This window comes from Protopterus annectens, chromosome 8.part0 (assembly GCF_019279795.1).
Source record: "Protopterus annectens isolate FY-2018-M chromosome 8.part0, PAN1.0, whole genome shotgun sequence".
In the NCBI taxonomy this organism is placed as follows: domain Eukaryota; kingdom Metazoa; phylum Chordata; order Ceratodontiformes; family Protopteridae; genus Protopterus; species Protopterus annectens.
In genome coordinates, this window is record NC_056741.1 from 1,683,065,678 (window position 1) to 1,683,084,038 (window position 18,361).

At 36.4% G+C, this 18,361-nt stretch overlaps 1 protein-coding gene across 1 annotated transcript in view; it reads right to left on the reverse strand.

Moving 5' to 3' along the window:
* The window catches only part of LOC122808528, a 525,331-nt gene that overhangs the window by 395,708 nt on the left and 111,262 nt on the right, over positions 1-18,361 (reverse strand). Inside the window, exon 2 of the mRNA XM_044079483.1 lies at positions 14,958-15,120. Coding sequence (XP_043935418.1) covers positions 14,958-15,120 — 163 coding nt within the window. The remainder of the gene's footprint in view (positions 1-14,957; positions 15,121-18,361) is intronic.

The following is an 18,361-nucleotide window of genomic DNA, read 5'->3' on the forward strand; positions in this document are numbered from 1 at the left end:
TTCAGACCCACACACAGTGTGAGTTAAATGAAACTACAGAGAATGACAAAGACATAGTACAGTACAGGAACATATACATATACTAGTACAGTAACATACATATACTAGTACAGTAACATATACATATACTAGTACAGTAACATATACATATACTAGTACAGTAACATATACTAAACAAGATTGACAAGGTCTGAGATACCTCTATCTCATCTATATTTTATTATAGGTATCTATAACTAGACTACTAGTAGTAACCTTCATCAAATATTGCACATGTGGAAAAGCAATTATTGCACAGAGTATACAGAATATACTGAATAGCACAAGTATATTGTGCAGAAGGTTCAGTTACAACTGATTGCACATTTAAAGCACCTTGATGTAGGTATTGCACAAGAAGATAGCTGTACTATTGACTGTTCGGTCACCAGCTAATGATATGTTGTAGAGTTCAACAGTCTAACAGCATGTGGGAAGAAGTTCTTACTAAACCTGGAGGACTTACAACACATACTATGGTATCATCTTCCAGAAGATAAGCAGGAGAATGGTATGTATGAATAACATATAATAATAATATTATTAATATAATAATAATAATAATAATAATAATAATAATAATAATAATAATAATAATAATAATATATGAATATATGTATAACAGTATGAAGGGTGTATGTGGTCTCTGATTATTTTTCTGGCTCTGCCAATACATTGTGCTTCATATAGGGTCTGCAGAGCTGGAAGTGGGGATCCAATGATCTTCTCCGCTACCTTCACCATCTTCTGTAGGGCCTTTCGGTCCAAGGCTTTGCAGTTCACAAACCAGACTGTGAGATTACTAGTCAAAGTGTTTTCAATGGTACCCCTATAGAAGGGTTTGAGGACAGAGGAAGGGAGACTAGCTTTCCTCAGCTTCCGCAAGAAGTGAGGCATTGGTGTGCTTTCTTCACAATGTGGTTAGTATTTGTTGACCATTTTAAGTCCTCAGAAATATACACACCCAGAAATTTGGTGCTACTCACTCTCCACTGCTTCCCCTTTAATTATGAGTGTGTGATGTGAGTCCTGATTCTTTGTGAAGTCCAATACTAACTTCTTGATTTTATTCATGTTTAGGGCTAGGTTATTAATATACTGCACCAATTAATGAGTTGGTTGACCTCATCTCTGTAGGCAATCTCGTTTCCACTCCTGATAAGCAACACTACAGTGGTGTCATCTGTGAACTTTATGATCTTGTTCAAATTATGTTTGGAGATGTAATTATGAGTTAGTAAGGTAGAGGGATCAGGACACATCCCTGCGGGACTCCTGTGCTTAGTGTTAAGCTCCTTGAGGTGCTGTTGCCCACACATACTTTTTGGGTGTATCAATTAGAAAGTCCAGGATCCAGTTGCATATGCGGGTGTTGACACCCAGCTGGATAAGCTTCTCAATCAGATTTTGAGCAGGGATGGCCGTGTTAAAGGCGGGGCTAAAATCAATGAATATCATCCTTACTTAACAGTTTTTGTTGTCAAGATATGCCAAGGATTCATGAAGAGCATATGAGATGGCATCTGTTGTAGATCAGTTGGCCCTGTAGGCATGAAGTGGGTCTAGTGATGCTGGTAGGTTTGGAAATAGGTGGTCCTTGATCAGCCACTCAAAGTATTTCATCAATGTTGAGGTTAGAGAAACTGGATAGTAGTCATTTAGGCTGACTGTTTTCAATTTCTTTGGTAGGATTATTATAATAGTATTTTTGAAGCACCTTGGTACTCGGGCCTGGCACAGAGATATGTTGAAAATGTCCGCAAGTACTGTTGACAGTTGAGCAGAGCAGTCTCTGAGCACTTTCTCTGAAATATGGGCAAGGCCAGCTGCTTTTCTGGCATTTACTCTGCTTAAGATCTGCCAGACTTCCACTGGGTTAAAGCAGAGTACTTCCACATTTTGTATGATGGGGAGTTTAGTTGCCTGGTGTTGTTCCTCTTATCAAACCTACTGAAGTAGTTGCTGAGTTCATTCAGGAATTTAATGTTGTCGCCACATTTTGAAGAAATGGGCCCATAGCCTGTTATAGCTTGTATCCCCTGCCACAGCTGTCTGGTGTCTCTGGTGTCGTTGAAGTGACCCTGTATTTTCTGACCATACTTATGTTTTGTCACCTTTATCCCCTGTTGAGATTAGCTCTCATCACCCTGAGTGCATCTTTGTTATTTGCTTTGTATGTGGCATTCCTTGATTTCAGGAGCTCATATACCCTGCTTGCCAGCCATGGTTCTTGTTTGCCAGTGTGTTGATGCTTTTAATAACTGTGACATCATCCAAACATTTTGTGATGTGGGCCATTACCAACTCCCTGTACTCTTCAAGGTCTGCTTGGTGGTTTACTGTAGCCTCCTCCTTGAACACATCCCAGTTTGTTGCTTTCAAAGCATTACTGTAGTGCTGAGACTGCACCCTCTGGCCAAACCTTTACTAGTTTCTTAGATGTCTTTCTTCTGTTTAGCAGTGGTTTGTAGGGTCTACATTAGAAGACCAAATGTTTAGGGGATCGAACACCTAAACATCGATCTTCTAATATCGAACTGCACAATGTCAAACGTCCCAGGGAAACACGTCCCTCGGCCACAACACAAAAACATTACTTTACATCTAAATTAAGTGGAGGTCTTCGACCCCCACACCCCCCGACACCCCCCCAAACTAAATATACCAACTCCAAGATCACTCAACAGTAGGGAAATAGCAAACTCCAGTGAACGGCCAAGAAAAATCTTTCCCTGAGTTAAATCGGCCATTCGCCATTTTTTGCTTTCGATATTAGCAGATCGATGTTTAGGTGTTCGATCACCTAAATATTTGGTCTTCTAAAATGGACCCGGTTTGTATGCAGGGACTAGCATAATGGCCAGGTGATCTGAACTACCCAGGTGTGGATGGGACATTGCCTCGTAAGTTTGCTGCTGGTGAAGACCATGTCCAGTATGTTCTACCCCCTCGTTGCAAATTTCACATACTGGTAAAATCTGGATAGTACTAATTTCAGGTTGGCTTTGTTGAAGTCACCTGCTAATATGTAAGCAAACCCTGGATTCTTGTTCTGTGTATCATTTATGAATTCGTAAAGTGTATCCAGTGCCTCTTTGGTATTGGCATTTGGAGGGGATGTACACAGCTGCAATGCTCACACCACTAAACTCCCATGGCAGGTAGAAGGGTCTGCATTTTAGCGATGTAAACTCAATGTTCTCTGACCAGTGGGTCTTAACTAGTTCACAGTTGTTGCACCAGTTATTGTTTACATATATAAAGATGTCCCCTTTTCTGGTTTTACCACTGAGAACCTGTTCCCTGTCAGCTTGAAAAAATGTCATCCCTTCCACATGGAGTGCACTGTATTTAATATTAGTGTTCAACCACATCTCAGTCAATACAAGCAAACAACAATTTCTCACCTTACTCTGTGTGGAGAGTTACAGCATTAAGTGATCTACCTTGTTATCCAGAGATCAAACATTTGCTAGTAGCATGGATGGAAGTGCAGGCCTGTGGGGGTTGGCTTTAACTGTTGCAGTTATACCAGCTTTAGAACCACATGTCCTTGATCTGTCACACCACCTTCTTTTAATATGCATCGTCTGAGTGGTGGGGGACATGTATTCTCCACCAAAGCACTTATGGCCATGTTGTAATATGATTCCCAGTTTGTTGGGTTCCTGGAGTGTGTTAGGCCTTATAATCCTCACTAACAGCAATTCATCAAACACGCAACACAGCAGACTAAGAGATCAAATTTCTAGGAGTAAATTAGCAGTGTAAGTTAGCATGCCTTCAGTTTTTGTTCCTGATTCTGCCTTTTCTGTTGATTCTGATTTAAAATAAGACAAATGATACATATTTATTTATTTATTTGTTTGCGTTTGTTTACTGGGATGGTGCACTGGGCTAAAATGAGCCCATTTTCAGTGGAGGCCCTGGGAGAAAAGCTCCTCAATAAATGGACAATAGCACAAGTCAAATACAGGATGTTTGCAATATGTGCACTTATACATCAGTACAAATAGTAACACCATAAATCATATACACATTGATACACATATGAGTGCAGTACGTGTATAAATCAATACACATATCAAATAGATAAATCATGTGAGTATAGCTGTAGGAACACTAGTTTAAACTCTGTGCAGGAATTAGTCTCTCATAACGAGTATTGTAGTATAAGGGTTATAAGCAGATGAACAAGCTGGGTTATAATTAGGGACATTATGAAGTTACTGTGTAGAGGAAGTACTTTAGTGAGAGCTGATACAGAATGATATATGGCATTACTTAGTATAGCTGAATATGACAGACGATTGAGTCTTAGAGCATGTTGTACATTTTTGCTTAGGAGACATTATAAACTTTCTTTAAGCACAGCTGAAAAGAAAATCAGATGAAGTCCTAGGCTAAAGCTAAGAAAGGCAAAATAATAGAGGACTCAGAGAGAGATTATACAAAGAGGTATTTCATGAGGGTGTTAGGTATTGTCAAGTGCTGGGAAGTGTAGGTTTGGCACAAGTGCAGTGTCATAGAGAGGAGAGGTGTTATTTCAGAGATTGTTTAAAGATGGCTGTATTACTGGTAGTCCTGAGAGAGAGTGGGAGGGTATTCCATAGCTAGGAGATAGTGAAGGAGTAGAGCATCTGACCGGCAGAAAGACTGGCCTTTTCATTGCTCAGGAGCATTTGACTTTTTGACCAAAGTTGACGATTTGGATGGTATTGATTGAGTAGGGAAGAAAGGGCTGGGCAGTTTGATGGCTTTAATATGAGTTTATGTGTAGTGGTTAGTGGTGGGATGAATACTTTGCATTGGTCATGAATTTTGCAATTTTATTGTAGCAAGAGTCAAGTTTAGATTTAAGGGTAGGCTGGCTGGATATTGGTGAAAAGAGGGGCACCATATAGCAGTGAGGGTAGCAGAAAGGAAGTTGCCAAGGCTAGTTTAGTGGGGTGGGGTTGAGAAAGTATTTATGCTTGTAGAGTGTGCCAAGTTTTTGGTGAGTTTTTTTGGATGTTACTGTAAATATGGAGGTCAAAGATTAGGTTTAGTCAATGATGGCTCCTGGTAATTTTGTGTTTGGGACAACCTCGATGATAGTGTTGTTCTGGGAGAAGATTTTGAATATGTCCTTGCTCAAAAGAGTGTTTTTTAGGGGTAAATAGCACGAGTTTGGTTTTTGGGGGTATAGGGCTAACTGATTTTTGGTTGTCCAATTTTCAGTGGTAATGAGGGCAGATTGGGTGAGTTGTTGCAGTTGTGAAGCAGAGTTAGCAAAACAGATGATGGTTGAGTAATCAATGTATTGGATGTCTGCATCTTGACTGAGGGTAGAGTGAAAGTTGTAGCTGAAGATACTGAACAACAGAGGCTGTAGTATAGATCATTGAGGCACACATGTGGTTATACTGAGGAATTGGGAGAAGGATTGCTGCCATTTAGTTGATTGTTACTGATCTGTGAGATAGTTAGAGAACCATTTTAGGGTAGAAGGAATGATGCCCAGTTTGGTGAGAAGAAGGGGGTGGGAGATAGTATCGAAGACCTTAGAGAGATCTAAGAAGAGAGACCATTTTGCCTGCATCTCAGGCACAGTTGTCTGTCCAAGATGGACAGAAGAGCTGTAGTTGTACTGTGACCAGGCTTAAAGCCTTGTTGGTTGGGAGAGAGGATTTGGTTGTTTACCATATTAGAAGTTGTGCGTGGATGCATTTTTTCAAGATCTTAGAGATGGGTGAGAGAATGCCAGATTTTGGGTATATGGGACTCCTGTATGGACCTAAGAAGAATACTTATGGGATATGTGATAGAGTTAGCTGCAAATTGGAGGTATTCAGGAGATAGGTTATCAGGGGTGGTGGTGCAGGGTTTGAGTTTTTGAAGTAGTTTTTTAATGGTAACTGTAGGAATAGGTGATAGAAACAGGGAAAGGGAGAGCTATGAGATTTTGGGTGTAGAGAGTTTGTATGAGTTAAGTTGATTTGAAGAAATTTGGCAGTGAAATTGTTGATGGCATTTATGAAATCTATGTTGAAGAGTGTGGCAATTTCAGTAGGTGTCTTATCTGGAGTGAGGCATGGATTACTAATGTAGCCTGGTTTGAGAAAGAAGTTAATTGAGCTCCAGAATCTTTTCGGGTTATGCTTGTGTTGACTTTTAAGATTAAGGTAGCATTCTTTTTTGTTGTTGATTACTAGACATTTTGCCTTATTATGGAGTTGTTTGTACTGGGTGAGGTCGCTGGGGTTCTTGTTTTTTTTTTGCCATAATTTCCAGGCTTTATCTCTGGCAATCGTGAGTTGCCTGGTGGCTCTGGTAAGCCAATTGGCATGATTAGTTTTGACTCTCTTTTGTTGGAGGGGGTGCAAATTTGTTTAGTATCCTAAGAAATGTAGAGTTAAACATCTCTACTGCTTCATTGAGGGGAAGGGTTTTCAGTGTATTCCAATTGATGTTGTGCAGTATGCCATTAGCCAGACACGAGAATCGCGTACTCTAGAAGCAATCAGTGAGACTTGGTAAATTCACATCAGGTAGTGGGAATACAGAGCAAGGTAAAGTTAAGAGAGAAAGGGGTGGGTTATGTTAAAAGGAGAACATAATTTAACATACTATGCTTTGACTATATGTATTTACCTCTCCCATTACAAACAAATCCATAATAAGGCAAAACATCTAATAAACAACAACAAAAAAGAATGTTACCTTCTTATTGTAACAATTGTTAATGTCTGTTACGCACTTCACAGATGATAAAGATTCTAGTTGTCTACTGATGTACTATGTTCTTCATCTGTAACTATGTTTGCAATTTTTAATTGCTATGTTGATCAAATTGTTAATTGCTATGTAAATCCAATGTAACTATTGTCTGTATATTTTAACTGTGGAGCTTTTCTCCCCGGGCCTCCGCTGAAAATGGACATACGTCCAGTCGGACACTCCTGATCAACAAATGTAAATAAATAAATAAATAAATTTAAATGTTGCTGTTAACTGAAGGGAATTAACTGAAGGGAATTACAAAAGACAGCAGAGAGGATAGGTAATTCAAGATAGGAGGAGGGTGAAGGGCCAGGAGGAAGGGGACTGAAAAGGGTGCATCCTCCCTAGGTGTGCTTGCCACAGCAATTACAGTATAGGGAATCACCTTTATGGTCCTTAAGTAAGAATCTGTGGCTATAGTAAGTTAAGGTGGGCTTAGCAGTGTTAAGCAGTAGGGTGACAGAGGCAGTATACATTGATCGAAACAGAAATGTAGGGAGCCAATGTTTGTAGTGGGAGATGGAATTTCACTCTCTGTAGTAGCCGAGGTGCAGCAAGGTATGGGCAACATCAAGTTTAGGGTGTAACTAAGGGAAGAAGACAGAGCAAAAGAAAAGGAATGTTTGTTGTTAAAAATAACAAGAAATAAGGAAAATCAGTCATATTGAAATAAGGGAATAGCCCCAATAGGATACAGAAGCGCAATTAGAGCAGAGGTAAAAACATGACAAATACAGTTCAAGACTAACTATTATGCATGCAACATACTGCAAAAAGTAAACCTCACAGTTGTTAAAACATAATTAAAATGTATCTAGAGAACAGGCAGTATAAAAGTCATGTAAAGGCATTTCTACATTCTACTATAGAAGTTTAGAATGGTAGCGGAAACATAGCAATTTTCTTAAAAAGATCACATATAGCACAAGAACTGGGTTCACATAGGGTGTTTAAACAGGCCTATGATAGGCTACATAATATCAGATTATCGAACAAATAGCACATTACTCAGGGGTACAGGATGCAGTAAGGAGTCTGGTTACCTGATTATCAAGTAGGGAGTATAGACATGAAAGTCAAATTAAAGTCAGCAGACAACTCAAACTGTATCAAAAATACTATCTGGTATACCAGTTACAAAAGGGCATACACCAAAGCAGAACGTTTCAACTAACAACCAGAAACTAAAAACAATGAGGCAGCAATTAGTCCTCAAATTTAACAAAATTACTTGCTTGCTTGGCTGGCCCACCGGTCAGGGGACTGGTAGGGGATGTAGCAGCCAGCAGATAAGAAATTTAAATATGGTGCCCAAGAGGAAGTCTTACATTTATTACCTATGTCCAGACTGGAGGGAGAAGAAAATCCCACAACGTTCCTCTGTGGAGCCAAAGCAACCACAGCCACACAAGACACCACCATTTTTTTTCTTTTCTGCAGTTTTTCCACTGAATGCACCACTCCCAATTAGTTTTGCATAGTGACTGTTTTGCTTCCATATAATCTGTTATTAATCTTCTCTGCGCTGGTTTAGATTTCAGTTTGGCAGAATTATGTAGCAAGAAATTAACCTTAATAACCCCATTCATTGCATATCAATGGCGGTAAAACTTGACATGAAGTAACAATAATTTCTTTAGGAATGCAAACAATGTCTAGTATGTTCTATTCCCTGGTACTATTTTTCATAATCTGAAGCAACTGTTATTCCTGAACATACGTTGTGAATAATTTCTTTACCATTGTTATTGAATCAATATTATCCTAGTCTGTTTCTGGTAAATTTAAGTCCCCAGCCACTATTATTCTTCCATTTGTGTTTCATGTAAGAAATGTATGAATTCCTCTAGGTCATCTGTACTTGATTTTGGCGGTCTATACACTCCAACAATTGTTATCTGTTCCAGGGTTTTCTTTATTGTCACAGTTACACAATCTATAGTATTGGTGTTATCACTGAACATGTAATAATTACAGGTCTTAAACTAACTTTAATCCTTAAATCAACAAAAGGAAGTATGCAGCAGGGTGAACGCCCTATCCAAGCAGCAACGAATAAGTAACACAAAATGAGTATAGTTAGGGCGATACACAGCTCACAGCTAATATGTCCAATAAATCCAATGATCAAGGCATATAAAACATGGGCGTATAGAGCGTAGTTCAATCACATGAAGCAGTAGACAAGTCAGTAAAAATGTAAAACCATGATTTATTCCAGTAATAGAACACAGAGTTAGCGCTTTCACCTTTTGGCTTCTTCAGACTCAATAAAAACACCATGGATTACAGCATCTTAAATGTCCCTTAAGGCGGGAAACGCTAATGAAATTAAACTATTAGCACATTAAACAAATGATTAATATCCTGTTTGAAATAACAAACATAGATAAGAATCACCATCAACAATATATAAAATGCAACTGAACCATAAAATAAACACATAAATAATCAACAGAGCATATAATGAACACTAAATAAAATACTTAATGTGCTACAACTACAAAATAAAACTAGTATAATACATATACTAGCAAAATCTACATATAAAAAACACAAAATGTATAGAAACATTATAAACAGTGCACCAAAACTAACTATGATGCTAGACCCCATAGAGATGTCTTCCGAAATACCTGGGAGTAATCTAAAACATTCAAAGATACATACAATTGGTGAAACCATTGCATAATGCCTCAATTATATACTTTAAGTCCCCTCATTCTCAAAAAGGGCTTCAAAGACAATTTAGAATTCAGACCAGGACAAACGTCAGATCTAAACCTCATAATCCACACATTCTCTCTACTCTCGGTTAAAGTTCTTATGTCGCCTCCTCGACTGGTGACATTAATAATTTCCATAATCCCAAAATTAAACACATGGGTATCATCTGTATCTAACACGTGTTTGGCTAATGCATTGGTCTTAGTCTTTACTCTAATATTATATAGGTGTTCACGTATCCTGTCCCTCAAACACCTGTTCGTCTTCCCTATATAAAAAGACGAGCAGGTATTACAGGAAGCTAGATATACCAAATCCCTAGACATACAATCACCTCTGATCTTAAATTGATAAGAAACTAAACTAACAGGATGTGTGAAAACATAATCAGAATTAATAAAATTGCAAAAATTGCATTTTCCACACTTTCCACACTTCCTGGTTCCATATGAGGTCATTATTAAATCATTGGTAATGGTGTGTTTATCACAGAGTAATCTCTTAAAGTTAACAATAGTTGGAGGATCCATCAACACTGGGGTCTATAGGAAACCTTGTCACAAGAATTCTATTTTACATCGCCATAGCATGCACCCTGGATTTGTTTATAATAATATAGTTTAAGGGCAGAGTATGAGGACTTCTAGGTATAATCCTACTGAAGTTGGTTTCCTTGATGATTTATCTGATTTAGATCATAGACCCACTATGAGGGGATACAATACCACTGATATCTTGAGTGGGATGGATGGACTCATTGAGTTGAGATCTGGAGTAGCTGCCCCATATTTCTCAGACAGTCATTTGGTCAACATCCTGTCCGATCCTCCAACTGTTGTTGCACATAAACCAGATAGTCACCCTGCGTTCTCAATGTTTTACACAAAAGATATTGGTGTTATTAAGGATATAGTGAGAGCACATTGGAACATCCTCATGGTCGATCCCCATATTAAAGGAGTTATTGGTGATTTTCCACAGTTCAGATATAAGAATAAGAGAAACTTTAAGAGATTACTCTATGATAAACACACCATTACCAATGATTTAATAATGACCTCATATGGAACCAGGAAGTGTGGAAAATGCAATTTTTGCAATTTTATTAATTCTGATGATGTTTTCACACATCCTGTTAGTTTAGTTTCTTATCAATTTAAGATCAGAGGTGATTGTATGTCTAGGGATTTGGTATATCTAGTTTTCTGTAACACCTGCTCGTCTTTTTATATAGGGAAGACGAACAGGTGTTTGAGGGACAGGATACGTGAACACCTATATAATATTAGAGTAAAGAATAAGACCAATGCATTAGCCAAACACGTGTTAGATACAGATGATACCCATGTGTTTAATTTTAGGATTATGGAAATTATTAATGTCACCAGTCGAGGAGGCGACATAAGAACTTTAACCGAGAGTAGAGAGAATGTGTGGATTATGAGGTTTAGATCTGACGTTTGTCCTGGTCTGAATTCTAAATTGTCTTTGAAGCCCTTTTTGAGAATGAGGAGACTTAAAGTATATAATTGAAGCATTATGCAATGGTTTCACCAATTGTATGTATCTTTGAATGTTTTAGATTACTCCTAGGTATTTCGGAAGACATCTCTATGGGTTCTAGCATCATAGTTAGTTTTGGTGCACTATTTAAATGTTTCTATACATTTTGTGTTTTTTATATGTAGATTTTGCTAGTATATGTATTATACTAGTTTTATTTTGTAGTTGTAGCACATTAAGTATTTTATTTAGTGTTCATTATATGCTCTGTTGATTATTTATGTGTTTATTTTATGGTTCAGTTGCATTTTATATATTGTTGATGGTGATTCTTATCTATGTTTGTTATTTCAAACAGGATATTAATCATTTGTTTAATGTGCTAATAGTTTAATTTCATTAGCGTTTCCCGCCTTAAGGGACACTTAAGATGCTGTAATTCATGGTGTTTTTATTGAGTCTGAAGAAGCCGAAAGGTGAAAGCGCTAACTCTGTGTTCTATTACTGGAATAAATCGTAGTTTTACATTTTTACTGACTTGTCTACTGCTTCATGTGATTGAACTACGCTCTATACGCCCATGTTTTATATGCCTTGATGATCGTTGGATTTATTGGACATATTAGCTGTGAGCTGTGTATCGCCCTAACTATACTCATTTTGTGTAACTTTAATCCTTATTATAACATTTACCCCTGACTTTTGTTAGAATGTCTGTTACAGTAAAAACATTTGTACCCTGACAGAACTGGTTTCCAATCATTGTTCTTTAACCATGTTTCACAAACAATAACAAAATCAATCTTCTGGGAATGTAGCAAATTTTCCAATGAAAATATATATATTATTAATGCTCCTAGCATTAACAACCATCAGAAATGCATCAGATGTTGCTATCTGTGAACTGTTAAATTTTTGACCTGGCAAAAATCCTGTCTTATGTTTGTCAAATATATGCTAAATGACTGCTGCAAAAATTCTCTTCCCTGATCTTGACAAGTGTACACCATCCAGTCTGAACACGTGTGCTCCAAATTAGGCTTGGATGCTCTACACATTTCCATTTTTTAAAACAAAGCATTTTTTTCTTGTAGGTATTTACCCCAAAAATCTTTTCATTTACAGTGACATGACTCTCTTTTCTATATGTGATTTGTGAATAATACATCCTAACACTAATACATCCTAACACTAGTACAAGCTATACTATCTAAGAGGACTGTAAGTTCCCTGCTAACAGTCAGAGAGTCCTTGCTGATGAGATAATTTGTACTGACATGACTAAATACAGATCCATATTTTCTTACCTTAAGGCATTCTAAGGCCTGCCTCACATCCTCTATTTTTACTCCTGACAAGTAACACACTATTCAGTGTTCAATATCTCCTCTGTAAATGGAAGTATCAGTTCATCTATTAATTAAATCTTCAATTACAAGCAATTTTTCCCAACTGGATCTGAAGTTTCTTCAACTGCTAATTCAGTAATATGTGCTCTATCAGGTGTCACTAAGGAATGATCTTCACCATGCAAGCATGCAGTTCTCATTCAGCTGGCTTTGTACATCCACAGCTTGAGCGATGTTGTCAAAGTCTGTCTTTCTCCTTTTTTTCTTACAATATTCTTCAATCCTTCCATATTCAGTTCTGATTTCTTCCTTTTCACTTGCCCCTTGCCTCTTTATTTCTACCTTCTATTTTGGAAAAACAATGCCTTTTTGTGTAGACTAAAGGTTTTCTGACAGAAAAAAAAAATATATAAATATATATATATATATATATATATATATATATATATATATATATATATATATCATTCCCAGTAATCTGTGTGTTACATAACAAGTCAGTGTCCTTTTGGTATGAATTCTCTTTGCTTTACAGACATTTATCAGTTTCTTTTTTCTTTATTTGTTGTGAACTTCTTCCTTTCTTTCTTTTTCTATTTCCTTCTATACACTCTGAATCCTGACATTGCTGAATACTTGTTGCATTGTCTTGTTTCACAGGAACTGAGTGATCTTTACAGACAACAGACACTCCATTTCCTAAATGTGTTCTGTTTGTTCTTTGCCTAACATTTTTTATCTCATCGGTTTAGTCATTAATATATGTAACAACAGTTCTGCAAGCCATGCCAATTGCACAAGTTTAATTGTCATCGGTAAGTCTAGATTTACCATTAACAATGGCTACTTCTGACATGAGGAACACAGATCGCCAGTGTTATCAGGTGTCACCTTTAAATATGCATAGCATTTATTACACTGTACAAGGTATTTGTACTTTAGCAAATCATATATGGCACACTTATTTAAGGGATCCATATTCAGTTGCAAATTAATAAAAAAATAAAAAAGAAAGGAATAATCAAGATCAGTTACCACGGAATTGAAGGAGAGCTTAAATCAACTTCTAAGAGAAAAGTCCCACAGACAATATACAAATAAATATTAAATTAAGTACAGCAAAGTTGTTGCTCTGACCGTACAGGTTGTAAAAGTCACACAACCTAGAATTCCTTTACTCACTGATGCTCGCAGTCACACCTCTATTTAACAATAAAGATACATAAATCACAAACTAAGACAGGATTGTTTACATAAGTTCTGGATTGTCCTGTCTGCAGTCTATGCGAATTAATAGCTGACTACGTCTCTTAGGATGGCTATAATTTGCCTAAAACCTATCCCTTTCTATCAGATAACAGTGAAAGTTAAAGGAAGAGCAACAAAATAGAAACCAAAGTAAACACTCTTGATCTACAAGCTATCCCTTCCTTTCTACAAACAGTGAAACACAGTGTGCAAAAATAAAATATAAAGTCAATTGAAAACTTATCTTAAAGATACTGCAAAGTCAGTCACAAACCAGTACAGGATTGTTTAAATCGGTTCTGAATATTCTCTTTGGGTAAATGATTGCAGGAAAAAAAAAACTCTTTATGGTCAGGAAATGTAGAGAAATTAAGAAGGAAAACGTATGGAATCTTTATAGAAAATCACTCACTAATAAAAATAACTAAAACAACTTTCAGAAACATCATGGGGAACTGCAGAAGAAAATATTAACTTACTTGTTAGAAAACACTATGGTAAATAAAAAGCTCTATTTGAGCTCTCAGTAGAGTACAGAAAGTCATACATTAGTTATTAGATAAGCCAGTAACAGACGCCCATAACAAACTTGCCAATTTAGTTTGGAATATTTTACCGAGTTAAATTCTAGCTCATCTTATGGCTGAGCAAAGTTAAATAATCATTGCTATGACAGATGCCTTATTATTACCCCAGGGGTACACTGGCTAGTCTCAAAGCAATATAATAATATCTTGCAGAAAGGTCTGATTGAATAACTCTTTTTTTCTAAGATTTCTGACACTTTTGAACCTTGTTTAATTTATCTTTTCCAAAAGCCTTTACTCTTGGATTATGTCCCTGAAATTTGATAAAAGGTGATAATTATACGAGTTCCTAATGGCAATGGAAGCTCGTCAGCTGACCACTTCCTTCCTCTCAGTTTGGCTTGTATAATAGAGAATGTTTTGAAATAATTATTTGTGACTACTGCAAAGAGTGGAAAAACAAAAGTAATGCCATCTCACCTTGTGAGGAAATGAGTGTAGATCTTAGTATACCTATTGTTATCAGCATGTTAGCTGAATGAGGAAGCAGTAGGAAGTTTATTGAATACATTCACTACATCAAGCCGACAAAACACCATTGTATCTTAAAAAGGATGCCCTCCATTGCTTTGGTATTTTAGTAAGAGGTATCTGTATTATGTTTAGCAGTTAGCACACAGGATTAGGACTATGAGCTGCTAATAAGCTGCTTCCTGTAGAACAAGGTTTGATTCAAATATTTGGTTATTGTATGTCTGTCTCTGAGTAATGACAGTTACCTAGGAAAACATACTGTACTTACCGATGAAGCTGCTGACACTTTTTTTTTTCAGCACAAGCAAAGTACTTATAGAAGTTCTCACAGTCTTGTGAGTTCATCTCTACTTCTACCGTCTCACAGGTCAGTGTTTTAGATGTATCACCACGGGGCTCTGGCTCATCACAAATGAAGTTAGAATAGACAGCTGAAAATACATACAAGTTATAAAAGGTTAATCAAAAATTTAATTGGTGAAAACATAATTTTGTTAATTTCTATCATACTTTCCTATGCACCTCTATTTAAACATTCACAGATCTTCTTCTGTGACCACCTTAATATTTTTGTTTCTGCCTATTACTGGAGACCCTCAACAATCTGCTCAGCTAGTTATTTATTACTTATTTATCTGTTTATTCAATAGTGGGAAATAACTTTTTGAACACAAGTGGTTGATTTGCAGAGGTTCAACATCAATGCATTGGTAACATATTTTAAAATACACAGAATAGACACCATAATAATACACAGGTTCACCCTACTCATTTCTGAGTAGAAAAAAGATTTGCTTTTCTGGTAGGAAAGAGATACCACTGCAGTGGGTCCAGTGTACAAATGGTTAGTCTGATATGTCCCATCAGTTTGTAGTTCCTTTCACCCTTGTAAGGTTCTCAGCAGAAAAAAAACATAGAAAATTATATAGCCGTATATTTAGAAAGCTAAATATGTAATGATTTTTGAAGGTAAATATACAATGATTTTTTTCTGCTTTAGTACAGATTTCAATGTTTCATATATGCTCCTTATGTACATGTTGATATCTTGTCTTAAGGTGGGTTAAAATAATTAATGTTGTTCCAGTTTGCCAGAACTCACTGTATCTACAGTCCCTTTCTTATATTTATAATTAAACCCATCACTGGAGTTCATCTATTCAGAATCTGATTTTCTAACCAAGTAGACAGCTGGACTTTGCTTAATTGCTTTTCTTCGCTTTTTTCACTCACTCCTTAGAAAGGATAATAGGAGATGACAATTGTCTTTTAGATTCAATGACTGAGAAACATATATTTGTTATGTAGGAGTAGGAATAGGATGTGCATGAATGCCTAGTACCTGTATACACTTATGTCACCAGGTATCACTACACACCTGTGTCACTGAGTCACCAGGCACCAGTGCACACTTGTTTTACTGAGTCAGATTCTATTTCTGTGTTTTATTTTTGTTTTCTCAATATGTCTGACTGTAATTGTTGAATCAAACACAGGACTTTTTTGGGTTATCCTTCTGTCCCTGTCTCTCTCTTTTTACCAAAAAGAAACGAGCAAGTAAAAGTGAAAGGCTTGTAAACTGGAAACATTTTAATAGCACCAATAAGAAATAGGTATGATTATGATAATGAAAATAAGACAGTCAATTATTTACTGCATTGTATATTTTTGGTACAATTTTATCACCAATAATATGATATAGCAACAGACCTGTAAGCTATAAAAATTAAAATTGTTCAGGGTATGGGCTTGATTAATTATAAGCTTTAAAACCATTAACAAGTCAAGTTTCTGGGAAGGATGCTGTAAATCTCTAATATTTAGGAACAAAGGAACAATTTTTGAAAAGCAGTCCCAGGAAACATAAAATGCCTAGCCATGTACACCCTGACATATTTGTCAGGATGAGTGGTCTGTGTGTTGAGTCTGATCTTGAGAGGCCCAGTTTGGTGGACAGAAATTCTTCTAATTTGCTGCTTGCATCTTTTACATAATCAAGAACAGAACCAATAAGCAAGTGCATTTTCCCCTAAAAATCATAGAAAAAAGTCAGACTATCAAGGTAGATATTTTTATTACATGTTCTATCTTGTAAAATTAACAACCAAGCTTATGTACATCTGTTGCTAGTTTTATTGCTGTTGGAAAGCATAGTGTTTGGCATAATTGATATTGTGGTGTATTACTTATTTACATCTACAAAGCATGAAAGTCTGACTAGGCAATGCAATTTTCATTGGAGGTACATGCAGAAAATCTCCACTCTGAGTGATTGTTAATAATAAGGCAAGTTTATACATGATATGATACAATGATACAAGGAATGACTGACAATACAGACATAAGCTAATTCAATGAATGACATTTTTACAATGGCACAGATATTATTCAACCTATAGTATATGCACTAAACTAGAAGGAAAAGGAGACCCTGGGAACTAATACTGAACAGGATGAGATAATAAAATTAAAGGGGTAGTAGAGGTGACAGAGCATGTCTATATTCGTATGCAAGTTGCATAAGCACATATAAACGGGAGAGATAGGCGATTATTGTCAATAATTGTAGGTAGAAAAAGGGGAGGCTGTGTGGTAGTGAAAGGATAAGACATGAAAAAGTGAAGGCTGGGCACAAGAAAGGAAAGAGAGATACACAACAGCAACAAAATATGAAAAGCACAATGTGAATATTCTTAGCAAGTAGATGTACCAGTGATGAAGGGAGGAGGAAAAACAAAGATTAAGCATTTTGCAAGGAGGTGAGAAGAAAGAATAAACTGTTTGTAAGGTGGAAGAGTCAGTATGGGTAGACCTGATATACTAATCATTAAGAAATACAAAGAAATAGATATGATAGCAAATGACAGCCATGGGGATTTACTACTGATGTTCTGTTTCAATAATGATGCTTTCAAAAGTATTATTTGGTATGACAGGTATGATTAAGTGATGCCAATGGAAAATATAATTGTTGGATTACAGAGAAGATAAGAGTGCAATGTTTTCTTAATTACATCTGTAGTATAGTTTTGTTTGATTTCCATTTAAGCATTGTTCCTTACATTGACTATGGGTGTTTTAAAGTGATAGTTATATCAATAAGTTTTACATTAATGCATTTTGACAAAATGTTGTGATTTATACATTAGGTTTTTTTAAGGAAATTTACCAAGGGATTCGGGTTTCAATAGCTGTACATTTGCTACCATTCAGAATTATTTTATTTAATTGTAAACTTTATTAGGTAACATGCCTGTTTACAAAACATCCGGTAATACATATCATAAAACAAATGCCTTTTGAACTTACTTGAGGGTAGTTCTGGGCAAGGTGCTATGGTAGGTGTCTGTCAATGTGGATTTATGAAAAATTGCTGTACATCAACCTGCCTAATCAAGCTTTAGGATTATGCTGACAAGGCTGTAGACAATGAACTGTATGTTATTGTGGTATGTTTAGATATCCACATTCAGTTATTATAAAATGTATGATGAAACTTGGCATTAATACCCTCATATTAATCCAGATTAACTCTTGGGTTTCTAACATATAATTTATCACAAAAATTGTCAGCCATTGTTTACATCAGTCTGATGATTGCGCAGAGGTCTGTTTTAGGTGTGGCACATGTCAAAATTGCATTTTCTTTTCCGTCAACATATAAAAGTATTT